General features: G+C 52.7%; 1 protein-coding gene across 2 annotated transcripts; it reads right to left on the reverse strand.

Moving 5' to 3' along the window:
• Positions 1-1,480: 1,480 nt before the first annotated feature.
• sarm1 (sterile alpha and TIR motif containing 1) lies at positions 1,481-18,951 on the reverse strand. 2 transcript variants are annotated; one of them, XM_078422147.1, is made up of 9 exons: positions 17,982-18,951; positions 14,170-14,785; positions 10,584-10,796; positions 10,067-10,158; positions 9,598-9,833; positions 8,868-8,967; positions 7,291-7,480; positions 5,697-5,818; positions 1,481-3,754 (listed from the first exon to the last, which is right to left on the reverse strand). In XM_078422147.1, exons 1-9 carry the CDS (start codon positions 18,308-18,310, stop codon positions 3,655-3,657), a joined length of 1,998 nt encoding a protein of 665 aa, XP_078278273.1. In that variant the 5' UTR covers positions 18,311-18,951; the 3' UTR covers positions 1,481-3,654. The 2 variants fall into 2 exon arrangements, with proteins under 2 accessions (XP_078278273.1, XP_078278272.1); XM_078422146.1 differs by having other exon boundaries at positions 8,868-8,991.
• Positions 18,952-19,977: the final 1,026 nt, after the last annotated feature.

The following is a 19,977-nucleotide window of genomic DNA, read 5'->3' on the forward strand; positions in this document are numbered from 1 at the left end:
CTGCCAAGGGTGGTGGTGGTGGATGTGATAGTGATGGTTAAGAGGCTATTAGATAGGCACATACATGTACAGGGAATGGAGATATATAGCTCACCTCCAAGCAGAGGAGATTAGTTTAACTTGGTCCAAGAACACTCAGGTCTCTGTGACCAGATCACCATTTAAAAAAAAAAACTTATCTGCTATTTTTATTCACGTTTTCACAAATTATTTGGTGGCTTGAGTTATAGGGATAGGCTGGGAGTGTAGGAGGCTGAGGGGTGATCTTATTGAAGTGTACCAGATCATGAGGGCCATGGATAAGGTGAGCGCTCATGGTCTTTTTTCCCCCAAGATGGAGAATTCTAAAGCTAGAGGCCTTACGTGTAACGTGAGATGGGGCAACGAAAGAGGGAACTTAGGGGCAACAGTTTAATTCAGAGGCAAGTCTGTATCTGGAACAAGCAACCAGAGAAAGCTGGTGAGACCACACCTGGAGTATTGTGTGCAGTTTTGGTCTCCTAATTTGAGGAAGGACATCCTTGCTATTGAGGCAGTGGAGCGTAGGTTAACGAGGTTAATCCCCGGGATGGCGAGACTGTCATATGAGAAAAGATTGGAAAGACTGGGCTTGTATTCACTGGAATTTAGAAAGATGAGGGGCGCATGGAAATAATGTGGAAACAAATAAAATTATATACAAATAAAAGGATGAGGGGCACATGGAAATTATATGGAAATAATAACATTATAAAAGGACTGGACAAGCTAGATGCAGGAAAAAATGTTCTCAATGTTGGGGGAGTCCAGAACCAGGGGGCACAGTCTAAGAATAAAGGGGAGGCCATTTAAAACTGGGATGAGAAAATAACTTTTTCACCCAGAGTTGTGAATTTGTGGAACTCTCTGCCACAGGAGGCAGTAGAGGCCAATACACTGGATGAATTTAAAAGAGTGTTAGATGGAGCTCTAGGGGCTAGCGGAATCAAAGGATATGGGGAGAAGGCAGGGACGGGTTATTGATTGTGGATGATCAGCCATGATCACAATGAATGGCGGTGCTGGCTCAAAGGGCCAATTGGCCTCCTCCTGCACCTATTTTCTATATTTCTATAAGCAGAAACAATTACCACTTTGATTTGGACATATATGTGGATAGGAAGGGTTTCGAGGAATGTGCAGGCAAATGGAACTAGACCAGAATGCCAACTTGGTCAGCATGGATAAGGTGGGCCGAAGGGCCTGTTTCTGTGCTGTATAGTTCTATGACTCTCTGCGCAATGTCTTTTCCAATCCACATTGTGTCCCGATCTCCTGAAACTTCTCTGCACCCTCCTCTTGGCCCACACTGACACCCAACTTTCTTCAGCAAAAGCTTCTTCCTTCTTACTGTAGGAGTTGAACAGGTGGGACTAGGTTTTGCAATCTATCGATAGGAAATAATGTTTTTTTACTAACTTATGACAAAGTTTCTTTCCTTAATCAGCAAAGAGTTTCTCATACTGGAGCACATTTTTATTCATCAGTAGGATATACATTGCAGTATTTGAGAGGCAATATTAATTTACCCGTCCAGACGCCTGAGATAGTTGAAGGGAATCGGGAGGGGTACAGACCGGGAGGCAAGCAGTGTTGACCTCATTTTCTCCCCTCCTGGTGTTACTCCAGGAGGGGAGGTAAAGGCACAAGGAGTAGAGGCAGAAAATAGATAAGCAAAACATCCAAGGGTAAATGGCAGAGGGTCTGGGGTGGACCCCAGTTGACCCTGAGAGGGGAGAGACAAATAAAGACCGAGATCCAGGGATAAGTGGCAGAGAGAGATTGGATCCAGGGACAAGGGGAGAAATGTGAAAAGAGAGAGATCGGGATTCGGAGAAGTGAATGAGGAAAAGAGTAGGATCAGGAGATGGGAGAGAGAGGGATCGGGAGACAGGTCTGTGGGCATGCAAACAACCTAGAGGATAAGAGAACTTGAGAAATGAGACAGAACATCCAAAGGGGTGGAGAGAGGCTGAGGAGTGGCTGTGGATGGAGTCCTGGTGCCAGGGAAGGGGGGGGGGGGGGAATCGGCAAAGGTGCCAGGTATTGGCAGAGTACTGGGGGTCTTGCGGAGTGTCGGAGCAGCGGGCGAGAGGTGGGCTGTGTGTTACTGATCCTCTAGCAAATAAGCCGGCCTTGAACACCGGGACAGGCCCCATCCCCTCCACAAACAGCTGTGCACCAGGGGAGTGATGGACGAGGGTGTACATTAGTACAGGTACGTTGAGTTAGTAGGTGAGGTATGAGTGAGGGTAGATGTGGGTTGGTGTGGGTAGGTGTGTTACTGTGGGTGAGCATGATTTAGTGTGGGTAGGTGCGAGTGTGGGTAAGTATGTTGTGTGGATAGGCGTGTGTTTTAGTGGGTGGGCATTTGTGGGTAGGTGTGTGTGTGGTAGGTGTGAGTTGGTGTAGATGTGTGTGAGAAGGTATGTGAAAGTGGGTAGATGTCAATTAGTGTGGGTAGGTGTGAGTCTTAAGGGGGTGTATGGGTAGAGGAGTCTATGTCAGTGTGTGTGGGTAGGTGTGTGTGTGTGGGTAGGGGTGTGTCTGGTTAGGTATGTATGTCAGTATAGGTGTGTGTGTGTGGGTAGGTGTGTGTATGTCAGTGAGTGTCAGTAGAGGTGTGTGTGTGTGTGTGTGGGTAGGTGTGTGTGTCACTGTCAGTAGGGGTGTGTAGACATGTGGGTACGTGTGTGTGGGTAGGTGTGTGTATGTCAGTGTGTAGGTAGGGTTGTGTGTATGTCAGTGTAGACGTGTGTGTGGGTAGGTGTGTGTATGTCAGTGTGTGTCAGTAGAGCTGTGTGTATGTCAGTGTAGACGTGTGTGTGGGTAGGTGTGTGTATGTCAGTGTAGACATGTGTGTGTGTGTGTGGGTAGGTGTGTGTATGTCAGTGTAGACGTGTGTGTGTGTGGGTAGGTGTGTGTATGTCAGTGTGTGTCAGTAGAGGTGTGTGTATGTCAGTGTAGACGTGTGTGTGTGGTTGGGTGTGTGTGTGTATGTGTGTGTCAGTAGAGGTGTGTGTATGTCAGTGTAGACGTGTGTGTGTGTGTGGGTAGGTGTGTGTATGTCAGTGTAGACGTGTGTGTGTGTGTGGGTAGGTGTGTGTATGTCAGTGTAGACGTGTGTGTGTGTGTGTGGGTAGGTGTGTGTATGTCAGTGTAGACGTGTGTGTGGGTAGGTGTGTGTATGTCAGTGTGTGTCAGTAGAGGTGTGTGTATGTCAGTGTAGACGTGTATGTGGGTAGGTGTGTGTATGTCAGTGTGTGTCAGTAGAGGTGTGTGTATGTCAGTGTAGACGTGTGTGTGTGGTTGGGTGTGTGTGTGTGTGTGTATCTCCCATGTTGGCCTCCACTGCAGGTGCTGCAGCACCCATGGTGTGGAAGCCTCAGTGGCGGGCTAAGCTCCTCGCTGCCCCCTACCCCAGTCCCCCCTCAGTCATCACGGCCTCAGCCCTGAGCAGCACACCACCTCGGCGCGTCAGGCCGACCGTCCGCCGGTGACCAGTGGTGACTGCCGGTGACCAGTGACCACCAGTGACCAGCGCTGCCGTCCGCTGCAGACCAGTGCTGATCATCGGCCAGAGACCGGCATTGACCAGTACGGGAGGTTTCCGTGCTGGAGGGGGAGGAACAGGACTCAGGAGAACACGCCACTCTCGGGCAGCGCACCGTTGTTCCGGGCTTGCAGGAACCGCAGGATCTTCTCGACACTGGCGTCCTGGTACTCGTGAACCCACCTGTGATGGGGACACAAGAGGCAGAACACAAAGTGTACGGTGGAAGGACAAACATGCAATGATCTCCACTTCAAATAACTACCAGGACCACACAGTCTCCAGATTACAAAAGACCAGTGCAGGAAGAGATTTACTGCAATAAAACCCCAGGAATGTTTCTCATTCATTCAAGGGAGTGCATTTCACAGGCTGAGCCAACCTATTGCCCCTTGAGAGGCAGGTGGGGAGCTGCTTGCTGGAACCGCTGTGGTGCCACTGTACTGTTAGGGAGATGTTCCACAGTTTTACCCAGTGACTTTTCCAAGTCATAATGGTGTGGGGGTTGGAGGACAAGTTCCAGTGGTAGTGATGTCCCCCCGTGCTTTTGTTGCCCTTGTCCCTCCAGCTGGTGGAGGTGGTGGGTTTGGAAGGTTTTGTCTAAGGACCCTTAGTGAGTACATCTAGGACAAAGGGCTGCTACGTCGTGTTTGGTGTCGAGGCTTGAGTGTTGTTGACGCTGCACTTATCGAGACAAGTGGCGAGCAATCCATCACTTTCCTGACTTGAGCCTTGTAAATGGTGCAAAGCTCATGTACCAGACGTTGAGTGCATGGACAAACCCCACCCAGGCGAATGGAGTAAGTCCATGCACTCAACACGAGCCTTCTAGACAGTGGACAGGACACACAAGATGCTGGATTCATGAGCAAAACAGAAAGTGCTGGAGGAACTCGGTGGGTCAAGCAGCATTTGTGAAGGGAATGAACAGACCATGTTTTGGGTCAGGACTCTCCTTCAGACCTTATTGAGACCTTGAGTCTGAAGTTCCAACTCAAAACGTCACCTGTCCATTCCCTCCACAGATGGTGAACGGGCTTCGGGGAGTTGGGCTGAGTTCTTTGCCACACGATTCCCAGCCTCTGATCTGTTCTGAAGCCACATTGAATACATGGCGACTGCTTCTGATCGACACTGATCAGATGAACTGAGGATTGGCACAAAAAGCTGGAGTAACTCAGCGGGTCAGAAAGCATCTCTGGAGAAAAGGAATAGGTGATGTTTTGGGTTTAAACCAGCATCTGCAATTCCTTCCTGCAGGTGAATTGAGGATATGGATTGGGACACAGATCTGTTTGGAAGCTGGGCAACTTCACATTACAAGGAAGAGTTTTGACAGACTCGGCTTGTACTCGCTGGAATTTAGAAGATTGAGGGGGGATCTTATAGAAACTTACAAAATTCTTAAGGGGTTGGACAGGCTAGATGCAGGAAGATTGTTCCCGATGTTGGGGAAGTCCAGAACAAGGGGTCACAGTTTAAGGATAAGGGGGAAGTCTTTTAGGACCGAGATGAGAACGTTTTTTTTCACACAGAGAGTGGTGAATCTGTGGAATTCTCTGCCACAGAAGGTAGTTGAAGCCGGTTCATTGGCTATATTGAAGAGGGAGTTAGATGTGGCCCTTGTGGCTAAAGGGATCAGGGGGTATGGAGAGAAGGCAGGTACGGGATACTGAGTTGGATGATCAGCCATGATCATATTGAATGGCAGTGCAGGCTCGAAGGGCCAAATGACCTACTCCTGCACCTATTTTCTATGTTTCTATGACAGATTGGTAAAGGGAATGGGGCAGTGCAATGTTAATCCGGGGTTCCATCTCTGTGATTGGAGGGAAACTATCCCTGGAAGCTCTTCAAACTAGGTCATTTGGTGGGAAGCTTGAAAACAAAAGGAGGAAAAATATCATTAATCTGGAGAGGGTGCAGAGACCATTCATGAAGAATTTGCCAGGACTCGAGGGCCTGAGCTGTAAGTTTGTTGGGGAAGCTAGGACTCTATTCCTTGCAGCATCAGAGGCTCAGGGTAATTTTATAGAGAACGGATAGCTCGGATGGGGCAGATAAGCCCAGATTCTCAAGGGAAGGAATAGATGCTAGGAACTGAGACACTGGGAATTCCACTTACTGCACGCCATTGAACTTGAGGATGTCTCTCATATCCTCAGGGAGCAGGCTGGGGTCCGGCCAGGAGAACTGGTCAATGATGGGGACAATGTTCTTGTTGCAGGACATTGCAAGGACGATCTCCTGTAACAAAGGCAGAGAACTAGGGCGTTAGACAGCTGTGCAATGAGCAGATCACAAACAGGTTCCTGTGGTACTGTTTGAAGGAATAGGACGAGGCCATTCAGCCCTCGGGCTGCTGCTGTTCCAGACTTCACCATGGTGAGTCAAAGGTGGTTCATTTTCCCATCAATCCCCATTTCCCCAGGTCCCACACACACACACTGACCCTCATATGGGGGCTGGTCCCACACACACACTGACCCTCATTGGGGGACGGGTCCCACAGAAGACCTGACTGTGGTTTTACCCAGCGCAGGTTGAAGCTTGGTCTCACTTGGTCCTCTGTGGCTCAACACTGCCCCCTAGTGTGGGAACCCGCTGCTTTGTGCACAAGACTAGAAGCCTTTGGGACGACCTCGGTCTGTCAGTGGCATCTTTCTGTGCTTGCCTGGGTTAAACTGGAAATTGCAGCAGAGATCCCAGGCATTCCCCCTGGGGACAGTGTATGTTCCAACTGCTGAGAGGCATAAATCCCAGGCCAATTCTGTCCTCCCCTCTCCCCCATCCTGTAAGAAACCCCTTCCATCCTCCTCACTGCATTCTCCAACCCCATGTTGCTCCTCCACCCCATGTTACTACCTCACCATTCCCCTCCCTCCATCTCCCTTCACTGCTCCTCCATCCCCCGCTCTGCTCCCTGGAGGGGATGATTAAGGATTGGAGGGGATGAGGAGGTGAGTTTAGGGGCAGCGAGGAGGTTAGGTAGAGGGGCAGTGAGGGGGCTGAGAGGTTTTGGAGGGGTGATGGTTGGGATGGGGATGAAGATGGTGGGGATGAAGATGAGGGTGGATGGCAATGGTTTGGAAGGAGCAAGGAGGGGGTGATTGAGCAGGGAGGTGGAGCGGCAGAGAGGAGAGCAGAGGAACAGTGTGGGGATTAGGGGGGGGGAGAAGCAGTGAGGAGTGTGGAGAGGCAGTGAGGTGTGTGGAGAGGCAGTGAGAGCGGAGGGGCAGTGAGGAGAGCGGAGGGGCAGGGGGGAGTGTGGAGAGTGTGGAGAGGCAGGGGGAGTGTGGAGAGAGTGGGGAGTGTGGAGAGGCAGGAGGGAGTGTGGAGAGACAGCGAGGAGTGTGGAGAGACTGAGGAGAGGCAGTGGGGAGTGTGGAGAGGCAGTGGGGAGTGTGGAGAGGCAGGGGGGAGTGTGGAGAGACAGTGAGGAGTGTGGAGAGACAGTGAGGAGTGGAGAGACAGTGAGGAGTGTGGAGAGACAATGAGGAGTGTGGAGAGACAGTAGGGAGAGCGGAGGGGCAGTGAGGGGATTGAGGGGTGGAGGGGCAGTGAGAGGAACAGGTGCCCCAGCAGTCTAGTTGTGCCATTGCTCTTGGTGCCCCAGGGACTGTGTTGTCGAGTGTCATCTCTGGCCTGGTCTCTCCCCCCACCCACCCCCAGTGAAGCATGGCTCCTCTTCCCTCCCCCCTCCTTTTCCCCTCACTCACCTTGTGCACCCAGTCCTTCAGCTCCAGGTCGCCCATGCACTTGTCCAGAGCGTTGGCCGAGAGCACCAGCAGGAAGTTCCTAGCTCGCCTCACGCTCTGCACCAGCTTGTCCTCGAACGTGCCCGCCTCCAGCTTCTCCACGTCGATGAAGACGCTGACGCCACGGAGCTGCAGGTGAACCTTCAGGAGGCTGAACACGGAGGAAGTAGAGTGTTACCAGTTGCCCCACACTCCTCCCAATCACCATGGTTGGGTGTATGTAGACCACTGGACCACACCTCAGCAGTGGCTCAAAGCCACTCAGCACTCACTCAATTAACAAGGAGCCCCATCCTGAGGTTGGACTGCCTCTGGACAGCATTACCAAGGATCACGGGTGAGAAACTGGGATAACATAGAACTAGAGTAGTGTGAGTGATCAGTGTGGATCTGGTGGACCAAAGAACTTGTTTCCTTGCTGTACCTCTAAACTAAACTGACCGTGACTAGTTGCACTATGGCCTGGTACAGCCATTCCAATGCACAAGGACACAGGAGGCTGTGGAGAGCAGTGGACCAGCCCGGTCCATCAGGAGCACAGCCCTTCCCATCAACAAAAGCATCCACACGAGGTGTTGCCTCATGAAGGCGTCATCTTTCATCAAGGATCACCAGCCATGCCCGATTCTTGTTACTATCATCGGGCAGGAGGTACAGAAGCCTGAAGTCCCACACCACCAGGTTCTGAACCAGTAGATAGATCATCCTCTCGCTGCCCACAGCCAGATAGAGGGGCCTGGGATATATGAGGAGAGGTCTCCCCTCTCAAATTCCAAAGTTCTGTTTTCTTGGTGTGTTTGTGTTTGAGCCGCAATCCCTAGCCTGGTTCCACCAGGACAAGCTACAGTCATGAAAACACTAATGCCTCCACCTCCTCAGAAGGTTAATGGAAGTGCCAAAAGTCTCCAACACCTCTTAACCAAATTCTGTAGATGCATCGTAGAAAACATCCTATTGGGATGGATCGTAGCTTGGTTCGGCAACAGCTCTGTCCAAGACCACAATAAATTGCAGAGAGTTGTGGATGTTGCCCAGTCCATCACACAGACCAGACTTCGCACCATCCACTCTATCTACACTTCACATTGCATCTGGAAAGCAGCCAACGTAATCTAAGAGCATTAACATCCCAGTCATTCCCTCTTCTCCCATTTCCCATTGGGCAGACGATACAGAAGCTTGAAAGCACGCACCACCAGATTCAGGAACAGCTGCTTCCCCATTGATATCAAACTACTGAACGTTCCTCCCATAAGCTAGGGTTCAGTCTGAATCTTCCAATGTACCTCATTGCAACCCTTGCACTATTTTTAATCTGCACTTTCTCTGTAACTGTAACCGTATATATTGTGCACTCAGGTATTTTTCTCCTTACACTACCTGTTGTACTTGTGTGTGTCTAGCCACGGTTTACGCTGTGTTACTGCGCGGGTGACAATGATAAACCAATTACCACACGTATCCTGTGGGGCTTCACGACTCTCAGGCCGCCCTGCAAGAGGTCAGGCCCTGACCTCGGCTGGACGGAGAGTACACACCTGGCCAGCTGCGATCCCGTGGACCTCCGGTAACTGACGAAGACGTCGGGACTTCCATCGTTGGGTTCAACGCGGGACAGGGGCAAATTGGACAGCATTTCTGCAAGACAAGAGGTGACATGACCTTAGAGGTCAGGTCTGGGTGTGAGTTCACCACATCAACCAAAGATCACATTAGTCATCACAGGATGTGGCCTTCACTGGCGTTTACCGCCCATCTCCACTCTCCCGTTGGAAAGGTGATGGTGGGAGCCGTCTTGAAGCACTGTGGTGCTGCTGCTGAAGGTGCTCCCACCGTGCCGTTTGGTGGGGGGAGGTCCAGGACCGTGAGCGGAGAGCTGGGGGCAGCTCCGCAGAGTTTGACAGGACAGTGCGGAGAGGCGAGGTCCGCGCTTACGGCAAGCAAGCTTCAGCAGCATGGAGAGATTACAGCTCCCCTCACTGGAGGAGCAGAGCGAGGGAGAGAGAGGGTCAGCAGGAAACTGCAGGTGAGATGGGTGACAAACTCCTCGGCCGCAGGGTAAGTTAGATAGACAGATAGACAGTTAGATAGACAGCACCGGCAAATACTGAAATCCTCGCTAATGTTTAGGAAACATTAGGACAGGTTTGGAGGAATATGGGCCAAACGCGAGCAGGTGGGAGTAGTGTAGCTGGGACATGTTGGTGCCTGTTTCCACACTGTACGACTCCAGGACTCTAATGTCCTGGTGAATGCTTTGCCTCTCACCCTGTCCGGTGGCAAAGATCCGAGCCCGGTGAATTCCGTTCTCAATCCGGCAGTCCGATAGTAGTTGTTCCTCTGTCACGCCAGATAAAGTTCCCTTCCCAATGCCGCAGTGCACTAGGTTGTAGGTGTACTGCCGAAAGTGGGGGTCGACACTGCCCAACCAGTCCGACAGGCTGCTGGGGTCACAGGTGGAGTAATTGGCATTGGTCTTCAACTCACTCAGTTCCCGGATAAACCTTCAAAAAAACAAGATTGTCTCTCTTAAAAGCAACATCCATTTATGGTGACATTTAAATGCTTCAACACTGCCCCATCAGACACTCCCTGGGTCAGACACAGAATTGAAACTCCCTCTGCATTGTCCCATCACACACTCACAGAGCCAGTCACACAGTGAAGCTCCCTCTACCTTTCATCTTAAGGTCACAATGGGTCATTCTGTAAAGATGTAAAAAGGATATTCCCACACCTTCTTCGAGTGATACTGGATGGTATGCCCACGTCTTCCTTTAATTCCAAGTCAGAAACCAACAGCAGGAGGTCCCCATCAACTTGCAGGTCCTGGCAGAGAGTGAAATCAGTTTGTGGAGCAGGGCTGTGGGTTACCCCCGAGTTACACCCACGTTACACCCAGGTTACACCCACGTTACACCCACGTTACACCCACGTTACACCCACATTACACCCGGATACCGGCTGCTTTGTGCCCGTATTACGCCCACGTTATGCCCCAATCCCAGATGCGCAGTGCCTGTGTTATGCCCACATCAAAGCCGCTCCATGCCCGCATTACGCCCAGATCACAGCCGCTCCATGCCCCTGTTACCCCTGGATCCCAGCTCTGTGCCCCTGTTACCCCTGGATCCCAGCTCTGTGCCCCTGTTACCCCTGGCTACGTGCCCGCATTACGCCCGGATCCTGGCCGCTCCATGCCCGCGTTACACCCAGACCCCGCCGCTCCGTGACCGTTCCCCTGCCCCGCTCACCCAGAACCTCTCGCAGTAGGTGGCAAATCCGACCTGCTGCAGCCAGGTCTGCACCTCCACTGGCTTCCAGTTGGGGACGTTGGGGGAGAGTCTCCGCGGGATGTCCTCCCCCATCAGGCACAAGGCCTTCTTGGCCAACGTGGAGGTGGTGGAGTGGCCCGAGTAACTCACGATCCGCTTCAAGCTCTGCGCCGCTCCCACCTCATGGAAGATCTGGAACAGGCACGGCGGGTTCAGACAGCACCATTGCCCTACCCCCTACAGAGATGGACCCCTACCCCATCCCACAGACCACACTCTCCGACATGGACACCCCACCCTACAGACCCCCACACATGGACCCCACCCACCCAGACACGTAACGCCCACCCTGCCCAGACTCCCAGATACAGACCCCCACCAAGACAGACGTGGAGCAGCTCATCCAGACAGAGGGCACAGACACAGCCCCCACCCAGGCCTGTTTCCCTGCTCCACGACACTCTGTGGCGATGCAAAGGGCAGTGTTGCAGGGTCCTTGGCTCTGTGAAGGACCAGAGCATTAGTGTGCCTGCAGGGTGGGTAATGAACGTGCAGTGGGTATTGCTAGTGGGGATTTGGAAAGGAATGTAGCAGCAAAATGAATAGTATTGTGACATGAGAATTGCAGATGCTGGAATCTTGTGCTGGAATAACTCAGTGGGTCAGGCACCACCAGTAACAAACTCATCAGGAAGGCTGGCTCCGTCCTGGGGGCGGAGTTGGATTCATGGGAGGCGGTCTTAGAGAGGAGGATGCTCCTCAAACTGCTGAGCATCCTGGACAATACAGCTCACCCCCTTCCATGACACACTGGTCAAGCTGAGGAGCACCTTCAGCAACAGACTGGTTCCACCAAGATGCAGCACAGAACGCCACAGGAGATCCGTCTTCCCTGTGGCTATCAAACTGTACAACTCCTCCCCCTTCTGTCGTGGGGAAGACTGACTCCCCTCCCCCCCCCCTCCCCAATCTTTGCACATCTCCAAAGCACTTTGATTTCATGTATTTCACGGAGATGAGGAAAAACTTTTTCATTAGAACGGAGATGAGGAAAAACCTTATCACCCAGAGAGTTGTGAATCTGTGGAATTCTCTGCCTCAGGAGACAGTGGAGGCCGATTATCTGGATGCGTTCAAGAGAGAGCTAGATAGAGCTCTTAAAGATAGCGGAGTCAAGGGATATGGGGAGAAGGCAGGAACGGGGTACTGATTGTGGATGATCAGCCATGATCACGGTGAATAGCGGTGCTGGCTCGAAGGGCCGAATGGCCTCCTCCTGCACCTATTGTCCATTGTCTATTGTCTATTTTATGTTTTTTTATGACTGTTAGTAAATTAATTTCTCTCCTGGGATAAATAAAGTTCTATCGTATCGTATGTAATGGATAGGCAATGTTTTGGGTCAGGATCCTCCTTCAGACTCATTGTAGTGAGGTGGAGAAAGCTGGAACATAGGGGTTGGGGGGGGGGGGGGCAAAGCAGGGCGAGTGATAGGTGGATGCAGGTGAGGGGAGGGTGGGTTGATTGGAAAATGGGTGGAGAGGTGAAAAGGAGACAGAAATGGGATCAGAGAAGGAGAGAAGAGGAGTGAAAGATGAAGCCAGAGGGAGGGATATAGACAAAAGGTGGTGGGGGTCGGGGGAGAAAGTGGATCAGGATAATGAGAGAAATGGGTGGGTACTGGGGTAGGGGTGAACGAGAAAGAAAGAGGGGGAAATGGGGGTGTTACTTAAAATTGGAGAATTCAATTTTCATACCATTGGGTTGAAAGCTACCCAACTGGAATATGAGGTGCTGTTCCTCCAGTTTGCTCGTGTCCTCACTCTGGCAATGGATGAGGCCCAGGACAGAGAGGCTGGTGTGGGAATGGGAAAGAAGGTTAGCAACCGGGAGGTCCAGCAGGCCCTATAGTTACAGGGTTAGATCCTGTTCTCTGCGGTCATGAGCAGGGGTGTCAATGGCTGCTGAGGGCCAGGGCGCAGAGGCTGGACAGGAAGGTGGAGTGGGAGGGAGGGAGGGAGCCATTGTGTGATTCATGTGACATTTCCAGGGCAAGGAGGAGTTCTGCTGGCGTTATGTGAGCAGCCGGGATCCAAATTACAAAGCTGAACCTCAAAGGTGATAATCAATGGAGGAAAGGTTCAAAGAGTTGAACGGACAGCGTCAGGACTCTTGTGGGAGAAATAGTTTCAGTTCTTTGGGCATCTTCACTGGGGATGAGGGGCTTGTTCCACTGGAGCAGCCTGCATTTGAATGGCTTTTAGGTCGGCTGCAACTAAAACTAGTTGGATTAGGGAGGGCAGAGTCGTCTGATGAGGGAAAATTCAGAAATATGATGGCGCATAGCAGTGAAACAGGTCATGATAAACACTGCAGATGGAACGGATCACACAAAGGGAATGGGCAGGAAGATACGGAGAATTGATGGTTCCTTATCTGAATAGATGCAGCATTTGTGCCAAGATAAATTAATTAATGGCACGAAAGGAATAATTTGGCAGAACCTTCTCAGACTTACGGAGACGTGGTTGTAAAATGACTGAGGTTGGGAATTAAATATTCCAGGATAGTTACCTCTGGAGGAGAAGGCAGTCAGATCTGAGGATGGAAAAGTAAAATACCAGAGAGCATTGGTTTAAGGTCAGGGAAGTATTAGCTATAAAGAGAGGTTGAACAATTTGGATTGTGTTCTCTGGGGCATCAGAGGTTGAGGGGAGACCTGATAGAAGTATATAAAATAATGATATTTTTAAGGCAGAGATAGATATTCTCATGATTAGTACGGGTGTTAGAGGTTGTGGGGAGAAGGCAGGAGAATGGGGCTAAGAGGGAAAGATAGATCAGCTGGTGATTGAAAGGCGGAGTAGACGTGATGGGCGGAATGGCCTAATTCTGCTCCTATCCCTTATGATCCTACGAGAGGCATAGATAGTGTAACAGGTCAGAACGATTTTCCTGGGTGGAAATGTCAAAGAGTAAAGGACATAACTTTCAGGTGAGAGGGGGGATATTTAAAGAAATGTGCGAGGTAAGAGTCTTTTAGACAATAGGTGCAGGAGGAGGCCATTCGGCCCTTTGAGCCAGCACCGCCATTCAATGTGATCATGGCTGATCATTCTCAATCAGTACCCCGTTCCTGCCTTCTCCCCATACCCCCTGACTACGCTATCCTTAAGAGCTCTATCTAGCTCTTGATTAGAACAGGTGTCAAGGGTTATGGGAGAAGGCAGAAAAAATGGATTAAGAGGCAGAGATCAGCCATGATTGAATGGCGGAGTGGGCTTGCAGTGCCTCACAGTGGTGTTTTGTTTAGAGTGGTGAGTGCCTGGAACGTGCTGTCAAGGGTGATGTAGAGGCAGATACAATAGTGGTTGGTGTTCAAGAGCCTCCAACTCTTGTTTCCTTTGATCTCCTTTCCCTCCTGGTCCCTCTGACCTCTCCCTCCCCTCCCGGTCGCTCTAATCTCCCCTTTCCCTCACGCTTGCTCCGAGCCCTCTGCTGTCACTCCCTCTGACCCCTCTCCCCCTCTCCTCTCCCCACACAACCCCTCGCCCTGCCTCGGTACCTGCGTCTTGTTCTGCTGAGCCTTCAGTGCAGCCTCGACACAGAGGTAGAATGCGGCGACGCACTGCGCCTCTACCCTGGAGCTGTCGAGGAGCTGCACCAGGCGTTGCAGCTCACAAGCCGTGCGTCCCTGCGAGTTCTCCGAGCTGTCCAGCCAGCTCTGCATAAACCCCTCGGGCTGCAAGGAGGCGATGAACGGCTCCACCAGGTCCAAGGTGCCCGACCTCTCCACCTCCCTCTCGATCTCCTTGTTGGTGGCCAACACGGTGATGGCCAGGCATGCGTGGAACTGCACCGTCTTGTCCTTGGCAAAGGCCAGGGGGAAGAGCCAGTCGGCGGCCTTCTTCTCCACCATTAGCCGCTGGTTGGCGTGGCCGCCATGCATGGCGCAGTTGGCGAGGGCGGTGGCGCAGTGCCGCAGGATGGTGGCATCCTTGCTGCGGCACCAGTAGAGGATGAAGTCCAGGCCGCCGTTGGTGATGAGGAGATGCGAGGTCACCTCGGACTGCTTGAACATGTGCTGCAGCACGCCGGACACGATGGCCGCCTGCACGCCGTCCTCCCTCTCCATCGACAGCTGCAAGATGGCGGGCAGGCCTGTGCGGGCCAAGCGGTCCCTGCCATGGGGAGGGGAGGAGGGGGGGAGTACCGTCAGAAACGAGGGGGACCAGCGGGAGACCGAGACCACCAATGTGGCACCAGCATCGGCACAGGACCCAAACATCCCTATCCCAGCGCTGTGGGAGGGGCACAAGTTAAAGGAGTAGAATTAGGCCATTCGGCCCATCGAGCCCACTCCGCCATTCAATCATGGCTGATCTCTGCCTCTTAATCCAATTGTTCTGCCTTCTCCCCATAACCCTTGGCACCTGTTCTAATCAAGAATTTGTCTATCTCTGCCTCATAAATATCCACTGACTTGGCCTCCACAGCCCTCTGTGGCAATGAGATCCACAGATTAACTACCCTCTGACAAAAGAAGTTACTCACTTTCTTTCTAAAAGAGCACCCTTTAATTCTGTGGCCATGATCTCTGGTCCTGGACTCTCTCACCAGTGGAAACATCCTTTCCATATCCACTCTATCTATGCCTTTCATTATTCTGTAAGTTTCAATGAGGTCCCCCCTCAACCTTCTAAACTCCAGTGAGTAGAGGCCAGTGCGGTCAAATGCTCATCATATGTTAACCCATTCACCATGGAATCATTCTTGTAAACCTCCTCTGGACCCTCTCCAGAGCCAACACATCCTTCCTCAGATATGGGGCCCAAATTTGCTCACAGCACGTTAAATGCGGCCTGACCAGCACCATATAGAGCCTCAACATTACATCTGTTTTTGTATTCCAGTCCTTCTGATATAAATGCTGGCATTGAATTTGCCCTCCTTACTACCCACTCGACTTGCAAATTAACTTTTTGGGAGTCCTGGCCAGCACTCCCAAGTCCCTTCGCGCCTCTGATTTTTGGATTCTCTCTCCATTTATAAAATAATCTACATTTTTAGTCTTATTACCAAAATGCATGACTCCGCACTTTGCTGTACTGAATTTCATCTGCCACTTCTCTGCCCACTCTCCTAACCTGTCCAAGTCCTTCTGCAGAGTCTTTGCTTCCTCTCCACTGCCTACCCTTCCACCTATCTTAGCATCTTCTGCAAACTTGGCCACAAAGCCATCAATCCCCTTATCCAAATCAATAATATACAAATTGAAGAGAAGCGGCCCCTGCACTGACCTTTGCAGAACTCCACTAGTCACTGGCAGCCAACCTGAAAAAGTGCCTTTTATTGCAACTCTTTGCCTTCTGCCATCCAGGCATCTCACTATCCATGCTAGTATCTTCCCTTCAATACCATGGGCTCTCATCTTCCCTAGCAGCCTGACATACGGCACCTTATCGAAGGCTTTCTGAAAATCTAGGTAAACAACATCTCCAGCCTCCCCTCTATCTGTCCTGCTATTGACTTCCTCAAAGAACTCCAGTAGATTCATCAGGCAAGATCTTCCCTTCACAAAACCATACTGACTTCGGCCTATTTCATTGTGAACTTCCAAGTGCTGCGTAACCTCATCCTTTATAATTGACTCTAAAATCTTACCAACCACCGAAGTCAGGCTAACTGGCCTATAGTTTCTGCTCTGAAGAAGGCTCTCGATCCGAAATGTCAACCATTCCTTCTCTCCAGAGATGCTGCCTGTCCTGCTGAGTTACTCCAGCTTTTTGTGTCTACCTATAGTTTCCACTCTTCTGCTTTGCACCCTTCTTGTACAGTGGGGTGATATTCTGAATTTTCCAATCTTCAGGAACTACTCCTAACTCTAGTGAATCTTGAAATATCACAACTAATGCCTCCACGATCTCTGAGGCCACCTTCTTCAGAACCCTGGGGTGCAGTCCATCCGGTCCAAGTGACTTATCCACCCTCAGACCTTTCCGTTTCCCAAGCACCTTCTCGTTAGTAATCGCCACTCCACTAACTTCCACCCTCTGACCCTTTTGGATTGCAGGCACATTGCTGGTGTCTTCTACCATGAAGACGAATGCAAAAAAGTTATTCAATTCCTCTGCCATTTCTTGAGTTCCCGTGATCACTTCTCCTGCATCATTCTCCAGCGGCCCAACATCCACCCTTGCCTCTTTTTTACTCTTTAAATAACTGAAGAAACTCTTGCTATCCTCTTTGATATTATTGGCTTGCACTTGTATGTGCGAATGAAAAGATTCGCACTTCATCTTTTCTCACCGTTTGTCCTTTATCCTCTGGCTTCCCACTAATCTTTGCAATGTTAAATGACTTCTCTTTTGGTTTCATGTTGTCCTTGACCCCCCTTGTCAGCATGGTCATTTTATTCTCCCCTTGGAATTTTTCTTCCTCTGGAATGAAATGATCCTGCACCTTCCGAAATTATCCGCAGAAATTCCCGCCATTGCTGCTCTACCGTCATTCCTACTAAAGCAACTTTCCAGTCAATCTTCGCTCAGCTGAAATACCGCCACATCCGATTTCACCTTCTCCCTTTCAAATTGTAGGTTAAATCTTATCATATTGTGGTCAATACCTCCGAATGGTTCCTTTACCTCAAGTTCTCATTAAATCTGGTTCATTGCACACTAAATCTAGGATTGCCTTATCCCTGGTAGGCTCCTCGACAAGATCCTCGAAGAAACTATCTCGGAGGCATTCTACAAATTCTCTCTCTTGGGCGGTGAGGGAGCGCCGCGCTGAGGGAGGGGCGGTGAGGGAGCGCCGCGCTGTGGGAGGGGCGGTGAGGGAGCGCCGCGCTGTGGGAGGGGCGGTGAGGGAGCGCCGCGTTGTGGGAGGGGCGGTGAGGGAGCGCCGCGCTGTGAGAGGGGCGGTGAGGGAGGGGCGGTGAGGGAGCGCCGCGCTGTGAGAGGGGCGGTGAGGGAGCGCCGCGCTGTGGGAGGGGCGGTGAGGGAGGGGAGGTGAGGGAGCGTCACGCTGTGGGAGGGGCGGTGAGGGAGCGCCGCGCTGTGGGAGGGGCGGTGAGGGAGCGCCGCGCTGTGGGAGGGGCGGTGAGGGAGCGCCGCGCTGTGGGAGGGGCGGTGAGGGAGCGCCGCGCTGTGGGAGGGGCGGTGAGGGAGCGCCGCGCTGTGGGAGGGGCGGTGAGGGAGCGCCGCGCTGTGGGAGGGGCGGTGAGGGAGCGCCGCGCTGTGGGAGGGGCGGTGAGGGAGCGCCGCGCTGTGGGAGGGGCGGTGAGGGAGCGCCGCGCTGTGGGAGGGGCGGTGAGGGAGCGCCGCGCTGTGGGAGGGGCGGTGAGGGAGCGCCGCGCTGTGGGAGGAGGGATCTCACCTGTTCTCTGTGATGAGCACTTGCTCCAGCAGTTTCCCCGCCTCGTAGCGGGTGTCGGTGCCCCGGGACTGCATCATGTCTAAGAGCAGCTCCAGCGCTCCCTGCAGCCGGATCTCCCGGCACAGCGCGGACGCCACCTCCCGGCCCCGGCCCGGCAGCTGCCAGGCCTCCTTCACCAAGTGGTGGATGTAGGCCAGGTGTGTGCGCTTCCCCTCCTCCGTGCGATCCTGCCGCAGGGCCGACAGAGCCTCCCGCAGGTCTTGAGCCGACACCCGCTCCGGGCTGGGCGGGCTCGCCGCCGGCTTCTTGCGCCGGGTCTGGCTCAGCATGGCCGCGGGGAGCCGAGCTCAGCGGACCCGGGACAGGACTGGGTCGCCCCGAGACAGGAGCGAATAACCCAGGGACAGGACCGCTTCACTACAAGGTACCCGGGACAGGACCGGGTGGCCCGGGACGGGACCGCAACACCGGGACAGGACCGCTTCACTACAAGGTACCCGGGACAGGACCGGGTGGCCCGGGACAGGAGCGAATAACCCAGGGACAGGACCGGGTCGCCCGGGACAGGATCGGTCACCCTCAGATATCCGGATTAGAACCGATCACCCCGGGACAGGACCGGGTCTCCCGGGACAGAACCGAATTACCCTGAGATACCCGGGGCAGGAACTCAACAGCGGGAGAGGACCGGTCACCCCCAGATACCCGGGACCGGGTCACTCCAGGACAAAACCGGGTAACTCAGGGATAGCACCGGCCTCCCCGAGACTGGACCGGGTTTGGACTGAGGTCCGGGTCCACACCGGGGTTGGGTCCGGAGTCTGGCCGGACCGGGTGGGCGAGCGGGCGGGCGGGTCCGGGACGGGAGCGGGTGGGGGAGCGGGTGGGTCCGGGTTTGTGGACGGTCCGGGTCCGGGAGCGGCGGCTTCAGCCCTCGGACAGCGACAGGGAGTAAGTGCGCAGCCGCAGGATTACGTCAGCGGGAGTGGGGGGGAGGGGAGAACAAGGAAGCAGAGGACAAAGGAGAAGGAGGGGAGGTAAAGTAAAGGCAGAGGAGGGGTGGGGAGAGGAGGAGAAGGCAGGGGAGGGGAGGGGAAGGGAGGGGGCGGGGAAGGGAGGGGGAAGGCAGGGGAGAGAGGGGGAAGGAAGGGGAGGGGTGGGGAAGGAAGGGGAGTGGAGCTCAGGCGGTCTTTCTGAGGGAGGGATCCTCAGCCCAGCACTGCCTCAGTTCCTTAAAGCCCACGCTGGAGAAGCTTAATCTCCACCACCCCCCTCCCCCCCGGGTGTCCCTGGAGAGCGGGCACGCGGTTCCCAAGGGATCCGTGGCCATTTACTGGGACCGCTGGGCATCGCAGGGGATAGACTTCTTCTGAGATGAAAATGTCACCTTTTTGATTTGATTCTTAGACATATATTCCTTTTTTTAGTTAGATGTCTCCTTTGAGTAGTGCTTTCACTGTGATTTTGTACTTTTGTAAACTCACTTTTGTTAAAAACAAAGTAGTCTCACCACTCAATGTAAAGAAGGGTCTCGACCCAAAATATCTCTCATTGCATCCCACCACAGATGCTGACTGACCCGTTGAGTTCCTCCAGCACTTTGTGTTTAGTTCACTGTAAAGTTGAACCAAAATCTCTCCGAACCCATTGCAATGAAGGTCAGCATTACGTTAAACTTCCTCATAGTTTGCTGTCCCTACATGCCAACTTGGAGACACCAGGAACTGCAGATGCTGGAATCCTATGTACACAGTGTTGGAAGGATTCAAGGGGTCGGGCAGCACCTGTGGAGGAAAGGGGTAGGCTACAGTTTGGGTCGGGACCCTTCTTCAGGCATACCGATTTTCTCTGTTTCATACTCCAGGACCGTCAGATAGATTTGCACACCGTCATTTCTTTGTTGCTGTTTCCCTTCTCCTTCAGTAGTGGAGACCGTTACATTTCTCCACCTTCCACCATCAATCTGCCAACTCCTTTCTCTTTCACCAACTCTATC

Source organism: Rhinoraja longicauda, chromosome 26, assembly GCF_053455715.1.
Source record: "Rhinoraja longicauda isolate Sanriku21f chromosome 26, sRhiLon1.1, whole genome shotgun sequence".
NCBI classification, from domain to species: Eukaryota; Metazoa; Chordata; class Chondrichthyes; order Rajiformes; family Arhynchobatidae; genus Rhinoraja; species Rhinoraja longicauda.